We start from the raw sequence: 18,963 nt of genomic DNA, 5'->3' as shown, positions 1-18,963 counted from the left end.
ACACACACACACACACACACACACACACACACACACACACACACACACACACACACACACACACACACACACACACACACACACACACACACACACACACACACAGCTGAACAGTGTCATGTTTGAGTTATGCTGGATGATGTAGCCTCTCTGGGCTTGTTATGTCTACATCTGGTGTTCTGCGTGCGTGTGTGTGTGGTGTGTGTGTGTGTGTGTGTGTGTGTGCTGTGTGTGTGTGTGTGTGTGTGTGTGTGTGTGTGTGTGTGTGTGTTTAAGGGGGTTTTCTTATTTTCTCTCCTTTCTTGGACAAAGACGGAGCAACGGAGAAACCAGGTCAGTGGATCTGGAGGTCGCCTCGTTACTGACTCACTTATTCAACTAAAAATACAGTTATAGATGTGTGTGTGTGTGTGTGTGTGTGTGTGTTGTGTGTGTGTGTGTGTGTGTGTGTGTGTGTGTGTGTGTGTGTGTGTGTGTGTGTGTGTGTGTCTCACCATCTGACTCTCACAAATATTTCCCATGAGAACCGGGGGGGCAGGAAGCTGGGGTGGAATGAAAAATGTGTGTGTGTGTGTGTGTGGGGGGGGGGGGGGGGGGGGGGGGGGGGGGCTGCATATGTGTGTGACATTGTTTCTCTGGGTGCTGTGTTGGAACGGACACAAAGAAAGTGAAGTGTGAAAACAGAAGTCTCAGAATCGAGGAAAGGGTCTCATGCGTGTGTGTGTGTGAGAGACATATTTTAACAGCTTCCTTCCAGACTCCCCCCCCCCCCCCGTCGGACCAATAAAGACGAATAAAACCAAAAAGGGACATTTTGACACGTCCCCCTTCCTTCACAATCAAACAAAGACCGACAACAAGGGTCACGATATTAAGACCTTGAATCCCAAACAAGACCTTGAGGATTAAGGTCCCTTCATCAAGTCATGACGGTTTTAGTTTTCATGAATCATCCACAACCAGTGAAGATCCACAAGAGCCAGGATCGTGACCCCAGAGCAGCATGACGCCCTCAACTGCAAGCTGTTGATCCGACGGGAAGACGGCCCCTGGTCGGTCTTCAAATCCTCCACATGCTTTGATCCTTTACATTTGATTTCGAACGGCCGGTTCAAGTCGGTTTTCCGTCACACGGTGTCACGCCAGAACAGAAAAGACCAATGGGAGACCACGATATCGTGAACTCGCCACAACCAACAGGAGACCACGATATCGTGAACTCGCCACAACCAACAGGAGACCACGATATCGTGAACTCGCCACAACCAACAGGAGACCACGATATCGTGAACTCGCCAGAACCAACAGGAGACCACAGATATCGTGAACTCGTCAAGGACAGAAACGTCTTTCAAGGTGAACACGTTCAACGATGTTCATCCCTTCACTGTGGCTGAAAAGGTTCTAGATACGATTCCCCACGAAGAGCAGGAGACAGAACGGGAGTGTGGGGTTCCTGTCCCGGGGTTCCCCCGTCACGGCCAAACCCCCCCCCTTATTTTGTTGGGACTCTTTGTCTGTTTTGCGTGATTCTCTTTGAAAGCTGCTGGATAACAAAGTGAGGCCACATGGTTTCGATCTGCAATGAAAACAGAGAAGAAGCTTTGTGGATTCCTGGACTTGTGAGGACCGAGGACACGTCGTCAGGCTCTGTCGGGTGGGGGGGTGGGTCCAGCCTCAGGTGAGTGAGTCAATTCAGGCTCCGCCCACTTCTGACGGACTTTGTGTCGTTTTTCAGCCCCTTTGGGCACAAACAAGGAACGTGATGTCGTTTTCATGTTGGGCCACTGGCTGGACGCTGTTCGTCTCTTCGCCGACAACAAAGACGGAGTCGGACAATTTTCACAAGTTTCGCCTCGGGAGACATTTCCAAAAGGTGTCCATGTTTCCAGATGGTGGTTTAGTAGGAAGAGAAGGTTTCCTGGTGGAGCTCAGACCTTCAGGGTTCTAGTTTGACACATAACCTGTAATAACCAGGTTCCACCACTAGAGGCTCTGTGGCGCAATGGACAGCGTGTTGGACTTCTAGCCTGGTCGTCAGGGAGGATATTCAAAGGTTGTGGGTTCGAGTCCCACCAGAGTTGCCATTTTGGACTTGCAGGCTACAAAGTGTCTCTATTTCCCTGAGACTTGGTACTTTTATTGTGACGGTCACTGGAACAATAATCCAACATGGTGGTCTGTTCACAAGAGTGTCCATGTCCTCCAGTTGTTAACAGACATACAAAGCTAAGCAGTGATGGATGTTTACGACCAGCTAGCAGCTACCAGAAACAGCAGCTAAAATTGCGATGCGTTAGCATTGTGAGGCTAAAGCTATGTACTTGCGATATGAAGCCATGAATTTCTAGGGACATGGACGTGAAGTCTGACAACTGTCACCTTCTGCCTCCAAATAAAGATGACTCTGGTGGGACTCGAACCCACAACCTTTGAATGTCCTCCCTGACGACCAGGCTAGAAGTCCAACGCGCTGTCCATTGCGCCACAGAGCCTCTAGTGGTGGAACCTGGTTATTACAGGTTATGTGTCTAACTAGAACCCTGAAGGTCTGAGATCCACCAGGAAACCTTCTCTTCCTACTAAACTACCGTCTGGATAGCTAGTACAGTGACTGTCAAAATAAAAGGGCCAGGTTTGATTGATAGATTCTAGCATCTTCTCGCATTTGACAAGACATTCAAAGGTTGTGGGTTCGAGTCCCACCAGAGTCACTGTTTTGGACTTTCAGGCTACAAAGCGTCTCTATTTCCCTTGAACTTGTTGCTTTTATTTTGACGGTCACTGGAACAATAATCCAACATGGTGGTCTGTCCACTAGAGTGTCCATGTCGTCCAGTTGTTAACAGACTTGCAAAGCAAAGCAGTGATGGACGTTTACGACCAGCTAGCTGCTCCTAGAAACCTCAGCGACTGATTTGCTTATTCAGCTAGCACGTTGGTTAGCATTGTGAGGCTAAAGCTACGTACTTGTGACATGAAGTGATGAATTAAGGGGATGTGGACATGAAGTCTGACAGTCTGTTCCCAAACAAAGACGACTCTGGTGGGACTCGAACCCACAACCTTTGAATGTCCTCCCTGACGACCAGGCTAGAAGTCCAACGCGCTGTCCATTGCGCCACAGAGCCTCTAGTGGTGGAACCTGGTTACCTTCACCAACGCCACGTGGATCTCAGACCTTCAGGGTTTTAGTTAGACACATAACCTGTAATAACCAGGTTCCACCACTAGAGGCTCTGTGGCGCAATGGACAGTGTGTTGGACTTCTAGCCTGGTCGTCAGGGAGGACATTCAAAGGTTGTGGGTTCGAGTCCCACCAGAGTTGCTGTTTTGGACTTGCAGGCTACAAAGTGTCTCTATTTCCCTGAGACTTGGTACTTTTATTGTGACGGTCACTGGAACAATAATCCAACATGGTGATCTGTCCACTAGAGTGTCCATGTCCTCCAGTTGTTAACAGACTTACAAAGCAAAGCAGTGATGGATGTTTACGACCAGCTAGCAGCTACCAGAACCAGCAGCTAAAATTGCGATGCATTAGCATTGTGAGGCTAAAGCTACGTACTTGCGATATGAAGCGATGAATTAATAATGAATTTCTAGAAACATGGACATGAAGTCTGACAACTGTCACCTTCTGCCTCCAAAGTGATGACTCTGGTGGGACTCGAACCCACAACCTTTGAATGTCCTCCCTGACGACCAGGCTAGAAGTCCAACACGCTGTCCATTGTGCCACAGAGCCTCTAGTGGCTGATCTTGGTTATTACAGGTTATGTAATGAAATGGACAGCGCGTTGGACTTCTCGCCTGGTCGTCAGGGAGGACATTCAAAGGTTGTGGGTTCGAGTCCCGCCAGAGTCGAGTTTAAGTTTAATGGACTGATTGAATATAGATTCTTGTCACACGTGATACAATATTGTCATTGGAGCTACTGAGCATGTGCACAACCACTAGTGGCTACGGCCTGAGAATGCTAACGACGTGCTAGCTGCTAGCTGAAGAGACCAATCAGTCATTGTTTGTCGTAAAAATCGTCACTGCTTTGGACTTCCTGTGTTCATAGTGGCCCATATTCTCCTGGGACATGATGCTTTTACTTTGACAGTCACTGTGAAAATATTAATATAATATAAAAAAATTGTGATAATCCAACTTTGTGCTTTTATTTTGACAGTGACTGTGATAATCCATTGTGATGCTTTTATTTTGACTGTCACTATGAAAACAATCCAACTAGGTGGATTTATTTTGACAGTCACTTTAATAACAATCCAACTTTGTCCATTTTTGACAGTCACTGTGATAGTGATCCATCGTGGTGCTGTTATTTTGATAGTCACCATGATAACAATCCAACTTTGCACTTTTATTTTGACAACCACTGTGGTAACAATCCAAATTTGTGCTTTTATTTTAACAGTCACCGTGAAAACAATCCAACTTTGCACTTTTCTTTTGACAGTCACCATGATAACAATCCATCGTGCTGCTTTTATTTTGACAGTCACCGTGTTGACAATCCAAATTTGTGTTTCTATTTTGACAGTCACTGTGATAACAATCCATTGTGCTGCTTTTATTTTGACAGTCACTGTGAGAACAATCCAACTTTGTGCTTTTATTTTGACAACCACTGTGATTACAATCCAACGTGGTGGTCTTTCCACGTCCTCCAGTTGTTAACAGCAGCGACTGATTCGTCTCTTCAGCTAGCAGCTAGCATGTCGGTTAGCATTGTGAGGCTAAAACTACGCACTTGTGACGAATTAATAATGAATTCTGGGGACGTGGACATGAAGTCTGACAGTTTGTTTCCAAACAAACACGACTCTGGTGGGACTCGAACCCACAACCTTTGAATGTCCTCCCTGACAACCAGGCTAGAAGTCCAACGCGCTGTCCATTGCGCCACAGAGCCTCTAGTGGTGGAACCTGGTTATTACAGGTTATGCGTCTAAACATGAGCATAACATAATGCATTGCGGCAGACGTTCCGCAACAGCTGGATCAGACTGGCGTGACACTGTGTTTGTGTGTGTGTGTGTGTGTGCTCCAAGAACCAAGAAGAATCCACTTGGCTCATACGAGCTCGGCAGCTGTTGCCCCTCCCCCCCCACCCCCCGCGGTGGAAGCACTCTGGAGGGAATCAAACCGGCAGCCCTGGCAGCGGCGGCGCTCCGTCCTTCCCGGCTCAGCTGGTCGCTGGTCGGCAGCCGGAGCGTCGCCACAACACACATACTTTCCACACGACAACAACACAAACATCCCGCTGAGGTTTGTGGGTTGTTTTTTTTTTTTCTTCGCACCAGAGCAGTTTTTTTTTTTTTTTCACGAACGCCGTTAAAAATTAAAATACCGACGTTTCGACAGACGGAAAAACATCTGGGATTCTGGAAGCTCGTCGTGTGTGTGTGCAGCCTCCGTCTTCTGGGGGACGGGCCGGGACAGGACGGGTTGTAGGTTGGAATCCCGTCGGTGGACGTGTCCCACGGCGACACGCGGTGAATCAAGGGGTGTGGCCGGCGCCGGTTACCTGTTGAACTCGTAGATGTCCTCGATGTTGCAGAACAGCGTGCTGACCTGCTCCGGCTTCAGGGGCAAGGCCCCGCAGTCGATGATGCAGCCCAGGTAGTCCTGCAAGGGGGGGGGGACAGAGACACATTGTCAACCGGCTGGGACGGATGGACACGACATGAGAAACTGAGCGGGGGGAACATTTAAGCGGTCGCACGTATCAAGCTGGAGTCGGCAGCGGTGTGTTTGTCCGCCGGAAAGTCCAGTTGCTGCTTATTTCTTTCCGCCACTGCCCCAAACCCACGGGCAAGGCACTACAGCACCTCTGTGACAGGCGGCAGGATGATTTAGAGGACTGAGGCTCCGTCATACGACAACGTGGAAACACAAAACCTTCATTGTGTTTTGTGGGTCCGTTTATGTGACCATCCACCCGTCTATCCACCCATCTATCCATCCATCCCTCCATCCATACATACATCCATCCACCAATCTATCATCCATACATCCATACATCCATCTGTCCATCCATCTATTATCCATCCATCCATCCATCCATCCATCCATTGCTATTTTAAAAAAAAGTTCCATGAGGAGGAGCAGCGAAAGACGACAATGAAAACCAGTGAAATGTTTGGACTCTCGGGAACAAAGAGATCAAAGAGTGAAAAAGGCTAAAATGCTTCATGTGACTTTAAAACAAAAATCAGCAAAAAAAACCTGTTAAAAATGGCCATAAAAGCTCAAATAGCTAAATTTCGTCTAAAATGTCGTGTTGAAGCTTCGTGAAGGAACTTTTATCAAAACGACGTGTCGACGATCTGAGTGATCGTTTAGGATCAAAGGAGTTTCGATGTTTATTTGGTGGAAAAACTTCAGAACGTCGAGTTGAATCGTCAGCAGAGTCAGAGAAGGTTGAATTGTTCAGTGTCCTCCTCCTCCTCCTCCTCCCCCTCCCCCTCCTCCTCCTCCTCTTCGTCCTCCTCCTCGTTCTTTGTCTCCTCCTCGTCTCTCAGACTTTTCCTTCTTTGTGTCGTCCTCTGTTTTTCTACTTTCTCCAGTTCTTCCTCCGTGAACCCCGTGGTCCCATCCTCCTCCTTTTCCTCCTCATGTTTCCTCTCCTCCTCCCTCCCTCTCCTCCTCTCTCCCTCACTCCCTCCCTCCCGTCTGGTGGTTTCCTGTCCCACTTGGCAGCAGGTCAGCGGTTTGATTCCCCTCATGTTCAGTCCACTGCTCCAAGTTTCTCTCCAGAAAACACACCGAGGAAGATGAACTGGTTCACTCCTCCACTATCTGGACACACACACACACACACATACACACACACACATACATACACACACGCACGCACACATACACACGCACGCACACACACACGCACGCACACACACACACACACACGCACGCACGCACACACACACACACACACTGTTGTGGTCGCTGGTTCAGATTCCAAGTGAGCGTGACATCATGTAGCCTCAATCGAAACCAGACTTCAGCGAAACCTCAAATCCAGAGCGGACTGACATTACACACACGCACACACACACACACACACACACTAGCATTAGCCTGTAGCCACAGTCGCTGTCATTAGCATTAGTGTTCTGAAATGCTGTCTGCATGTTGGTCGTTTACGTCGACTGTTTTATTGCTGCTCTTTAGTTCATAGATCTGTTTCTTTAAGAAGAGAATCTTCCTCCTCTTGTCCAGATTATAGAGCATCTTCCTCCTCTAATCCAGATTATAGATCACATTCCTCCTCTAACACCAGATTATAGAGCATCTTCCTCCTCTAGTCCAGATTATAGAGCATCTTCCTCCTCTAATCCAGATTATAGATCACATTCCTCCTCTAACACCAGATTATAGAGCATCTTCCTCCTCTAGTCCAGATTATAGAGCATCTTCCTCCTCTAATCCAGATTATAGATCACATTCCTCCTCTAACACCAGATTATAGAGCATCTTCCTCCTCTAACACCAGATTATAGAGCATCTTCCTCCTCTAATCCAGGTTATAGATCACATTCCTCCTCTAACACCAGATTATAGAGCATCTTCCTCCTCTAGTCCAGATTATAGAGCATCTTCCTCCTCTAATCCAGATTATAGATCACATTCCTCCTCTAACACCAGATTATAGAGCATCTTCCTCCTCTAACACCAGATTATAGAGCATCTTCCTCCTCTAATCCAGGTTATAGAGCATCTTCCTCCTCTAACACCAGATTATATAGCATCTTCCTCCTCTAACACCAGATTATATAGCATCTTCCTCCTCTAACACCAGATTGTAGAGCATCTTCAAACTACTCTGTATCTACTTTGACTTCAAGAGCAATTACAGTACTCTGTAACTAACTAAAGAAGTAACTAAATAGTTACTGCCAGTATTTGGAGTGAAAGTGACCGGAGGCTGCGTGTGTGTGTGTGTGTGTGTGTGTGTGTGTGTGTGTGTGTGTGTGTGTGTGTGTGTGTGTGTGTGTGTGTGTGTGTAAGATGGCAGAGGATGAAAGAAGCTGTAAACTCTATTTTACTTCAAAAGGATGCTTCACACTCCGATTAGACAGCTGGGGATGGACACACACACACACACACACACACACACACACACACACACACACACACACACACACACACACACACACACACACACACACACACACACACACACACACACACACACACACACACACACACACCGCAGCACCTGGACTAATGACGGATGGAAATGCAGACAATCAGCAGATTCTCTTCAGACGTTTCTTTGAAAAATGATCTTTTCTCACCAGACTTTTAAGCTGTTTCCAACTTCCAGTTACACACACACACACACACACACACACACACACACACACACACACCACACACACACACACACACACACACACACACATGACGTTTCTGTTGAATGAATTTGATATTTCCATGTTATTTTACGAGGGTGAAAAAAGAACCAGCTGCTAAACAAGGTTTCTTTTAAACGTAGGGTTTCTTTCCGCTCCTCCTTCATGTTTACGCAACAACGGTGGTTGTCATCACTGAAAACACAACTTTTAAAAAATACCGTGTGGAGGAGTCCCGTCCAACTTCTCTGGCTCGCTGCAATACCAGCGTCCACCTCAAGGTGGTGTCGTTAGCGGTGGCTGTGGTTTGAGCGGTGGTGTTAGCGGTGGTGTTAGCGGTGGTGTTAGCAGTGGTGTTAGCGGTGGCCGTGGTTTGAGCAGTGGTGTTAGCAGTGGTATTAGCAGTTAGCGGTGGTGTTAGCTGTCACAGTGGTGTTAGCGGTGGTTAGCTGTCACAGTTGTGTTAGCAGTGCTGTTAGCGGTGGTGTTAGCGGTGCTATTAGTGGTGGTGTTAGCAGTGGTGTTAGCTGTCACAGTGGTGTTAGCGGTGGTTAGCTGTCACAGTCGTTTTAGCAGTGGTGTTAGCAGTAGTGTTAGCTGTCACAGTGGGGTTAGCGGTGGTGTTAGCGGTGTTATTAGCAGTGGTGTTAGCGGTGGTGTTAGCGGTACTATTAGCGGTGGTGTTAGCGGTGGGGTTAGCGGTGGGGTTAGCGGTGGTTTGCTGTCACAGTGGTGCTAGCGGTGGTTAGCTGTCACAGTTGTTTTAGCAGTGGTGTTAGCGGTGGTGTTAGCGGTGTTATTAGCGGTGGTGTTAGCAGTGGTGTTACCGGTGGTGTTAGCTGTCACAGTGGGGTTAGCGGTGGTGTTAGCGGTGCTATTATCAGTGGTGTTAGTGGTGGTGTTAGCGGTGGTTAGCTGTCACAGTGGTGTTAGCGGTGGTGTTAGCGGTGGTGTTAGCTGTCACAGTGGTGTTAGCGTTGCTATTAGCGGTGATGTTCGCAGTGGTGTTAGCGGTGGTGTTGGCTGTCACAGTCGTGTTCGCGGTACCATTAGCGGTGGTGTTAGCGGTGGTGATAGCGGAGGGGTTCTTACCTCCACGATGCTCTTCAGGTCCCTGACGTAGGCTTGTTCCGTCTCCACGATCTCCAGAGCCACTCGCTCCAGACGGGACAGCTGCCTGGGCGCCGCCGCCGCCGCCGCCATCAGCTTGTCCGCTGAGACATGTCTTCCTCCTGTCGCTCCTCCTCCTCCTGCTCCTCCTCCTGCTCCTCCTCCGTGTGGTGTGACGAGCGGCGTGAGGTCCAGGCTGATGTCGGAGCCGTTCCTCTTCGGCGTGGAGGAAGAGGAGGAGCAGGAGGACGCGTTGTAGGTCGGCACGGCGCCGTACGGGAGCGAGGACGAGGAGGAGGACGAGGAGGACGAGGAGGAGTGGGAGGCGTCCTGCAGCGAGGCGGAGGAGGCGGAGGAGGACAGGGACAGGGAGGCGGGGCGCCCGCCGTCCGAACACACGGTGTTGACGGAGGTGCAGGACGAAGACGACGCTCCTCGATCGCCGGACGACGTCATCCGGCCCACGATCCCACTCAGAGACGAGGCCGAGGACGGACGCTTGGCGGCTGCGGGGGGGGGAGGGGGGGGGGGGGGACAGAGATACACGTCAGGACATCCCGGGAGGCGGTGGACAAAGTTGAGACCTCAGGAGACGTTTACAAAAAGTGTCCATGTTTCTAGTTTCTAGTTGGACACATAAACTGTAATAACCAGGTTCCACCACTAGAGGCTCTGTGGCGCAATGGACAGCGCGTTGGACTTCTAGCCTGGTCGTCAGGGAGGACATTCAAAGGTTGTGGGTTCGAGTCCCACCAGAGTCGTCTTTGTTTGGAAACAGACTGCCAGACTTCATGTCCACGTTCCGAGAATTCATTATGTAGCTTTAGCCTCACAATGCTAACCAAAGTGCTAGCTGAATAAGCAAATCAGTCGCTGCGGTTTCTAGGAGCTGCTAGCTGGTCGTAAACGTCCATCACTGCTTTGCTTTGGAAGTCTGGACGACATGGACACTCTTGTGGAAAGACCACCACGTTGGATTATTGTTCCAGTGACCGTCAAAATAAAAGCAACAGGTTCAAGGGAAATAGAGACGCTTTGTAACATGAAAGTCCAAAACAGTGACTCTGGTGGGACTCGAACCCACAACCTTTGAATGTCTTGTCAAATGCGAGAAGATGCTAGAATCTATCAATCAAACCTGGCGCTTTTATTTTGACAGTCACTGTAATAACTATCCAGTAGTTCAGTAGGAAGAGAAGGTTTCCTGGTGGATCTCAGACCTTCAGGGTTCTAGTTAGACACATAACCTGTAATAACCAGGTTCCACCACTAGAGGCTCTGTGGCGCAATGGACAGCGCGTTGGACTTCTAGCCTGGTCGTCAGGGAGGACATTCAAAGGTTGTGGGTTCGAGTCCCACCAGAGTCGCCAATTTGGACTTGCCGGCTACAAAGTGTCTCTATTTCCCTGAGACTTGGTACTTTTATTGTGACGGTCACTGGAACAATAATCCAACATGGTGGTCTGTTCACAAGAGTGTCCATGTCCTCCAGTTGTTAACAGACATACAAAGCTAAGCAGTGATGGATTTTACGACCAGCTAGCAGCTACCAGAAACAGCAGCTAAAATTGCGATGCGTTAGCATTGTGAGGCTAAAGCTATGTACTTGCGATATGAAGCAATGAATTTCTAGGGACATGGACGTGAAGTCTGACAACTGTCACCTTCTGCCTCCAAATAAAGATGACTCTGGTGGGACTCGAACCCACAACCTTTGAATGTCCTCCCTGACGACCAGGCTAGAAGTCCAACGCTCTGTCCATTGCGCCACAGAGCCTCTAGTGGTGGAACCTGGTTACCTTCACCAACGCCACGTGGATCTCAGACCTTCAGGGTTCTAGTTAGACACATAACCTGTAATAACCAGGTTCCACCACTAGAGGCTCTGTGGCGCAATGGACAGCGCGTTGGACTTCTAGCCTGGTCGTCAGGGAGGACATTCAAAGGTTGTGGGTTCGAGTCCCACCAGAGTTGCTGTTTTGGACTTGCAGGCTACAAAGTGTCTCTATTTACCTGAGACTTGGTACTTTTATTGTGACGGTCACTGGAACAATAATCCAACATGGTGATCTGTCCACTAGAGTGTCCATGTCCTCCAGTTGTTAACAGACATACAAAGCTAAGCAGTGATGGATGTTTACGACCAGCTAGCAGCTACCAGAAACAGCAGCTAAAATTGCGATGCGTTAGCATTGTGAGGCTAAAGCTACGTACTTGTGATATGAAGCGATGAATTTCTAGGGAGTGAGATCCACCAGGAAACCGGGTTCGATTGATGGATCCTAGCATCTTCTAGCATTTGACAAGACATTCAAAGGTTGTGGGTTCGAGTCCCACTAGGGGTCAAGCGTTGGAGCGCAGACCGTAGCATCGTTAACATGTTAGCTTTAGCTCATAGCGACGCCAACTAGCCTGTCAGGCAGCCACATCACTGTACAACAGAGACCGTCTCCATGGCAACAGGAGACTGTAGGAAAACTGATGTTTCATCTGAAAAGATGGGATTTTATTGCGTGAGTTCTCTTTGAAGTACCGACAGAACCTGCGGACATTCTCTTTGAAGTACCGACAGGACCTGCAGACGTTCTCATGACTCACCTAAAGGCAGACGGTTGAGTCAGTGTGTGTGTGTGTGTTCTCTCTGACACAGAGGTGATGAAGTCATGGGGGTTTTACTGTTGGAGCTGAGCCAGGGTGGATGAAGTGTGTGTGTGTGTGTGTAATATAAATGACTCTGGTGGGACTCGATCCCACAACCTTCGAATGTCTTCTCTCCTCTAGAAGTCCAACACGCTGTCCATTGCGCCACAGAGCCACTACCATAATCAAGTTTTAGGTTTCAAAATAAAAGTACTCAGTCGGATTGTTATCACGGTGACTGTCACAACAAAAGTACAAAGTTGGATAGTTATCACAGTGACTGTCAAAATAAAAGCAAAAAGTTGGATAGTTATCACGGGGACTGTCAAAATAAAAGTACAAAGTTGGATTGTTATCAAGGTGACTGTGAAAATAAAAGCACCAAGTTGGATTGATATCACGGTGATTGTCACAATAAAAGTACAAAGTTGGATAGTTATCACAGTGACTGTCAAAATAAAAGCAAAAAGTTGGATTGTTATCACGGTGAATGTCAAAATAAAAATACTCAGTCGGATTGTTTTCAAGGTGACTGTCAAAATAAAAGCACCAAGTTGGATTGTTTTCACGGTGACTGTCAATATAAAAGCACCAAGTTGAATTGTTTCCACGGTGACTGTCAAAATAAAAGGACAAAGTTGGATTGTTATCACGGTGACTGTCAAAATAAAACTACAAAGTTAGATTGTTATTATATTGACTGTCAAAATAAAGCTATCAAGTTGGATTGTTATTATGGTGACTGTCAAAATAAAAGCACCAAGTTGGATTGTTTTCACGGTGACTATCAAAATAAAAGCACAAAAGTATGTGAAAATAGAAAACTTCTGCAGTGTTTTGAGTTTTCTGCTTGAAAACGGCTCCCGAGGTGGAAGTTTAAAAAAAAAAAACATTCTCTGAGGAAACTGGGACGGGAGCAACTTTTTAAAAATGATCTTTCAATAGAAACAGGGGGGGAAAAAGCAACTTTTTGAAACCGATACAAGACCGTCTCCACAGAAACGCAGTAAAATAAAAAGCTTTCGGAAAATGATCTGACTCCGCCGCCGTGGGAAAAAAAGACGCAAACGCAAGTTTTTGAAAAGGCTAAAATCATGGGATTACCAGAGGGAAGTAGTTTGATTACAAACGCGTCACAAGTTCAATACTCAAAACACGTTTCCCGCTGCCGATTTGGACGTGAAGCTTTTCGAAAAGATGAAAGGCCGACGATGCGTCCCGTCAGACGCGAAGACTCGGGAGTTCTTAAAACTCTCCGCTCGGCTCGTCAGAGCGTTTCTGCAGCGCAAAGTAATAAACGCCACGTCAGCAGAAAGTACAGGGGGGGGGGCTTTAGTTACTTACAGTTTTAGTTACTTTCTGTCGTTTAGTTTGTGTTCCGGGAATCGTTCGGTCCACATGTTGAAACGCCGTCACAGCGAAAAGAAAGACCTTGACTTCCTGTCACCAACTGTGTGTGTGTGTGTGTGTGTGTGTGTGTGTGTGTGTGTGTGTGTGTGTGTGTGTGTGTGTGTGTGTGTGTGTGTGTGTGTGTGTGTGTGTGTTGTCTCAAAGGAAGGCACAAAGGGCGAGAACGAGACGACTGTTCATCAAACCACATCCTGCATCTCGTCAGGTTTAACACACACACACACACACACACACACACACACACACACACACACACACACACACACACACACACACACACACACACACACACACACACAGGTCATGTCTGAAGACACTTTAATGTGACACTTTGTGAAAACGATGATGCTCCGTCTCCGTGGAGACGCTGAAAACAGTCCTACTGTCGCCATAGTAACCAGCAGTAGTTCTGCACATGCTCAGTAGAGACGATCACAACGGTTTCCTCCGTGGTGTCGTGACTCCCAGTTTATAGTCTCCTGGGATTTGAGACTTTTATTTTGACAGTCACCATAATAACAATCCAACTTGATAAAATGCAGTAAAATGCAGGCAAATGCAGCAAAAATCCAAAAAAGTGCAGTAAAGTACAGTAAAGTGAAGTAAAGTGCAGTAAAGTGCAGTAAAATGCAGTAAACTGCAGTAAAGTACAGTAAAGTATAGTAAAGTGCAGTAAACTGCAGTACAATGCATTCAATTACCGGTATAGTAAAGTGCAGTAAAGTGCAGTAAAATACAGTAAAGTACAGTAAAACACAGTAAAGTGTAGTCAAATGCAGTAAAATGCAGTAAAATGCAGTAAAATGCAGTACACTCCAGTAAAGTGCAGTAAACTGCAATACAATGCAGTAAAGTGCAGTAAACTGCAGTAAAGTGCAGTAAAACACAGTAAACTGCAGTAAATTGCAGTACAATGCAGTAAAATAAAATAAACTGTAGTAAAACTGCAGTAAAACGCAGTAAAGTGCAGTAACTCCAATAAAGTGCAGTAAACTGCAGTACAATGCAGTAAGTGCAGTAAAGTACAGTAAAGTGCAGTAAAACACAGTAAAATGCAGTAAACTTCAGTAAGGTTTAGCAAAGTGCAATAAGACACAGTAAAGTAACAGTAAAGTGCAGTAAAGTGCAGTAAGGTGCAGTAAAACACAATAAAACACAGTAAAGTACAATAAAGTGCAGTAAAACACAGTAAAGTGCAGTAAAACACATAAAGTGCTTAAACTCTGCAGCGTCATGTGTTGCGTTTGTTCTCTTCCAGGAACCACTGGAACGCGTAATGACAGCGAGGCGCCGCTGCTCTTATGACTGTAATCACGGCGCAGGAATCCGCTGCGCCGCCGCGGCTGTTCACAGGGAAACTCCCCGTCCTGGCGGCTGCGACGGTTCAACGCCTGGAGGCAGCGCCTCGGCCGCCGTCTTGCGTAACGGCGCCTCCGCTGGACGTCCCGCCAAAGCTCAGGTGATAGTTAACAAAATTTCTTTTTTTAAAATGCATTTTTTTGCATTTTTCCTTCAACTTTACTCGTCAACATTCTGGAAAAACACAGAAAGAGTGAAAACGAGCCGTTACTACGGTGACGGTCGTCGATGGAACTTCCGGAGCTTTTTCAAACTTTTATGTCGGGAGTCGTTTTTAAAAAAAAAGTCACACTCCACACGTCCTCCATGTTCCAGATGGTAGTAGAAGTACTCAGCTGGATTGTTATCACGGTGACTGTCAAAATAAAAGCACCAAGTTGGATTGTTATCATGGTGACTGTCAAAATAAAAGCACCAAGTTGGATTGTTATCATGGTGACGGTCAATATAAAAGTACTCAGTTGGATTGTTTTCACGGTGACTGTCAAAATAAAAGCACCAAGTTGGATTGTTATCGCGGTGACTGTCAAAATAAAAGCACCAAGTTGGATTGTTATCACGGCGACTGTCAAAGTAAAAGCACCAGCAGAATATGGGGTCCAAAGTCCAAAGCAGTGACGATGTTTACGACAAACAGCGACTGATTCGTCTCTTCAGCTAGCAGCTAGCACATCAGTTAGCATTCTCAGGCCGTAGCCATGAGTGGTTGTGCACATGCTCAGTAGTTCCAATGACAATATTGTATCACGTGTGACAAGAATCTATGTTCAATGAGTCCATTGAACTTTAACTTGACTCTGGTGAGACTCGAACCCACAACCTTTGAATGTCCTCCCTGACGACCAGGTGCCACAGAGCCTCTAGTGGCTGAACCTGGTTACTACAGGTTATGTGTCGAACTAGAACCCTGAAGGTCTGAGATCCACGTGGTGTTGGTGTAATAACCAGGTTCCACCAACAGAGGCTCTGTGGCGCAATGGACAGCGCGTTGGACTTCTAGCCTGGTCGTCAAGTCATTCAAAGGTTGTGGGTTCGAGTCCCACCAGAGTCATTCTTTTCTGGAAACAGACTTCACGTCCACATTCCTAGATTTCATTACACAGCATCACTTCATATCGCAAGTACGTAGCTTTAGCCTCACAGTGCTAACCCACGTGCTAGCTGCGGTTTCTTGCAGCCGCTAGCCGATTGTAAACGTCCATCACTGCTTTGCTTTGCAAGTCTGTAAACAACTGGAGGACACTCTAGCGGACAGACTACTGTAACAGATTGTCACAAATAACGGGTGTATTTCACTAAAATAACTTGCTAGTGTTGTTTCATGCTCATGTGTGCTGTTCTCGTGCCTGTCCCTTTAAGTTTTTTTCATGTGTGTTGCCACGGCAAGGTGCTCCGAGCATGCGCACTCCGGTCAGAGCTGAATGTGCACTGTCGGAGGGATGGAATAAAAGTAATCCAGAGGACAGGCCTTGTTCTGAGATCTCTTCATTCACAAATAAAATCACAACGCAGAGAAGAGAAACCACGCCGGTTACACTACCACGTTGGATTGTTATTACAGTGACTGTCACAATAAAAGTACCAACTCTCAAGGAAATAGAGACGCTTTGCAGCCTGCAAGTCCAAAACAACAACTCTGGTGGGACTTGAACCCACAACCTTTGAATGTCCTTGACGACCAGGCTAGAAGTCCAACATGCTGTCCATGGGAGCTAGCAGCACCCAGAAACAGCAGCGACTGAGTCGCCCATTCGGCTAGCAGCTAGCACTTCGGTTAGAATTGTGATGCTAAAGCTACGTACTAGTGACATAAAATAATAATGAATTCTCGGAACGTGGACATGAAGTCTGACAGTCTGTTTCCAAACAAAGATGACCCTGGTGGGACTTGAACCCACAACCTTTGAATGTCCTCCCTGACGACCAGGCTAGAAGTCCAACGCGCTGTCCATTGCGCCACAGAGCCTCTAGGGGTGGAACCTGGTTATTACAGGTTATGTGTCTAACTAGAACCCTGAAGGTCTGAGATCCACGTGGCGTTGGTGAAGGTAACCAGGTTCCACCACTAGAGGCTCTGTGGCGCAATGGACAGCGCGTTGGACTTCTAGCCTGGTCGTCAGGGAGGACATTCAAAGGTTGTGGGTTCGAGTCCCACCAGTGTCGCCATTTTGGACTTGCAGGCTACAAAGTGTCTCTATTTCCCTGAGACTTGGTACTTTTATTGTGACGGTCACTGGAACAATAATCCAACATGGTGGTCTGTTCACAAGAGTGTCCATGTCCTCCAGTTGTTAACAGACATACAAAGCTAAGCAGTGATGGATGTTTACGACCAGCTAGCAGCTACCAGAAACAGCAGCTAAAATTGCGATGCGTTAGCATTGTGAGGCTAAAGCTACGTACTTGCGATATGAAGCGATGAATTTCTAGGGACATGGACGTGAAGTCTGACAACTGTCACCTTCTGCCTCCAAATAAAGATGACTCTGGTGGGACTCGAACCCACAACCTTTGAATGTCCTCCCTGACGACCAGGCTAGAAGTCCAACGCGCTGTCCATTGCGCCACAGAGCCTCTAGTGGTGGAACCTGGTTATTACAGGTTATGTGTCTAACTAGAACCCTGAAGGTCTGAGATCCACCAGGAAACCTTCTCTTCCTACTGAACTACTGGATAGTTATTACAGTGACTGTCAAAATAAAAGCGCCAGGTTTGATTGATAGATTCTAGCATCTTCTCGCATTTGACAAGACATTCAAAGGTTGTGGGTTCGAGTCCCACCAGAGTCACTGTTTTGGACTTTCAGGTTACAAAGCGTCTCTATTTCCCTTGAACCTGTTGCTTTTATTTTGACGGTCACTGGAACAATAATCCAACGTGGTGGTCTTTCCACAAGAGTGTCCATGTCGTCCAGACTTCCAAAGCAAAGCAGTGATGGACGTTTACGACCAGCTAGCAGCTCCTAGAAACCGCAGCGACTGATTTGCTTATTCAGCGAGCACTTTGGTTAGCATTGTGAGGCTAAAGCTACATAATGAATTCTCGGAACGTGGACATGACGTCTGACAGTCTGTTTCCAAACAAAGACGACTCTGGCGGGACTCGAACCCACAACCTTTGAATGTCCTCCCTGACGACCAGGCTAGAAGTCCAACGCGCTGTCCATTGCGCCACAGAGCCTCTAGTGGTGGAACCTGGTTATTACAGGTTATGTGTCTAACTAGAATCCTGAAGGTCTGAGATCCACCAGGAAACCTTCTCTTCCTACTAAACTACCGTCTGGATAGTCACTACAGCGACTGTCAAAATAAAAGGGCCAGGTTCAATTGATATTACAGTGACTGTCAAAGTTAGAGCTCCAGGTCCAGGTCCAGGGCTAGGAGTCCTATGGATCTGTGGTGCAATGGACAGCGCGTTGGACTTCTAGAATTTGGCAAGACATTCAAAGGTTGTGGGTTCAAGTCCCACCAGAGTCAAGTTTTAAAGTCTTTGTGCTGATTGGTGGTCGATTCTGGACCAGCACTTTATCAAAGTTGTGTTTTTTGTCCAGATGATATCAGGGCCTTTTCAAAAAGTTGTCCTTGTCTCCGTCAGAACCGTCGTCGAGTGAAGAGACGCAACGAAACGTGTCGGTGGTTCCTGGCTCTGACGTCTCGGTTCGTCTCGACCCTTCAGGACAACCCAACTCCGACGCCCCAGTGGCGTCAAGCTGTTTTAATTTGAAGAGCAACTTCCTGTTCCGTCCGGGATGCTCAGAGCTGTCGGTGTGAACGCCGGCCGCTCTTTCACGTGTTCAGCGACACGTGGAGACGAAGAGCCACGGAACATGAAACCAACTGTTTAAAGGTGGAGGGTGGGAGAGGGGGGTAGGGGGGAAGGGGGGTAGGGGGGGAGGGGGACGTTAAACCAGATGTCTGAAGAGCGGGAATGTCAGTTCAGGCTCAGTCAATCACCAGTCTGACCTCCGCTGGAAGGAGCCGAACAGGAAGTGATGAGGAGGAAGATCAAAGCAGACAAGAGTGAAAATCCTCCCGGCACCATCAGAGGGGAACTTAGAGCTACACTCGGTAGAGCG

General features: G+C 47.4%; 1 protein-coding gene across 1 annotated transcript in view; it reads right to left on the bottom strand.

Moving 5' to 3' along the window:
* Positions 1 to 18,963, bottom strand: part of plekhg2 (pleckstrin homology domain containing, family G (with RhoGef domain) member 2) — a 72,030-nt gene that overhangs the window by 40,528 nt on the left and 12,539 nt on the right. The window contains exons 3-4 of the mRNA XM_080521889.1: positions 9,462 to 9,985; positions 5,540 to 5,640 (exon numbers count right to left, since the gene is read on the bottom strand). Coding sequence (XP_080378015.1) covers positions 5,540 to 5,640; positions 9,462 to 9,985 — 625 coding nt within the window. The remainder of the gene's footprint in view (positions 1 to 5,539; positions 5,641 to 9,461; positions 9,986 to 18,963) is intronic.

This window comes from Blennius ocellaris (genome assembly GCF_963422515.1).
Source record: "Blennius ocellaris genome assembly, contig: SCAFFOLD_104, whole genome shotgun sequence".
In the NCBI taxonomy this organism is placed as follows: domain Eukaryota; kingdom Metazoa; phylum Chordata; class Actinopteri; order Blenniiformes; family Blenniidae; genus Blennius; species Blennius ocellaris.
The sequence above is the reverse complement of the archived record's forward strand: the minus strand, read 5'-3'. Positions and strand labels throughout refer to the sequence as shown.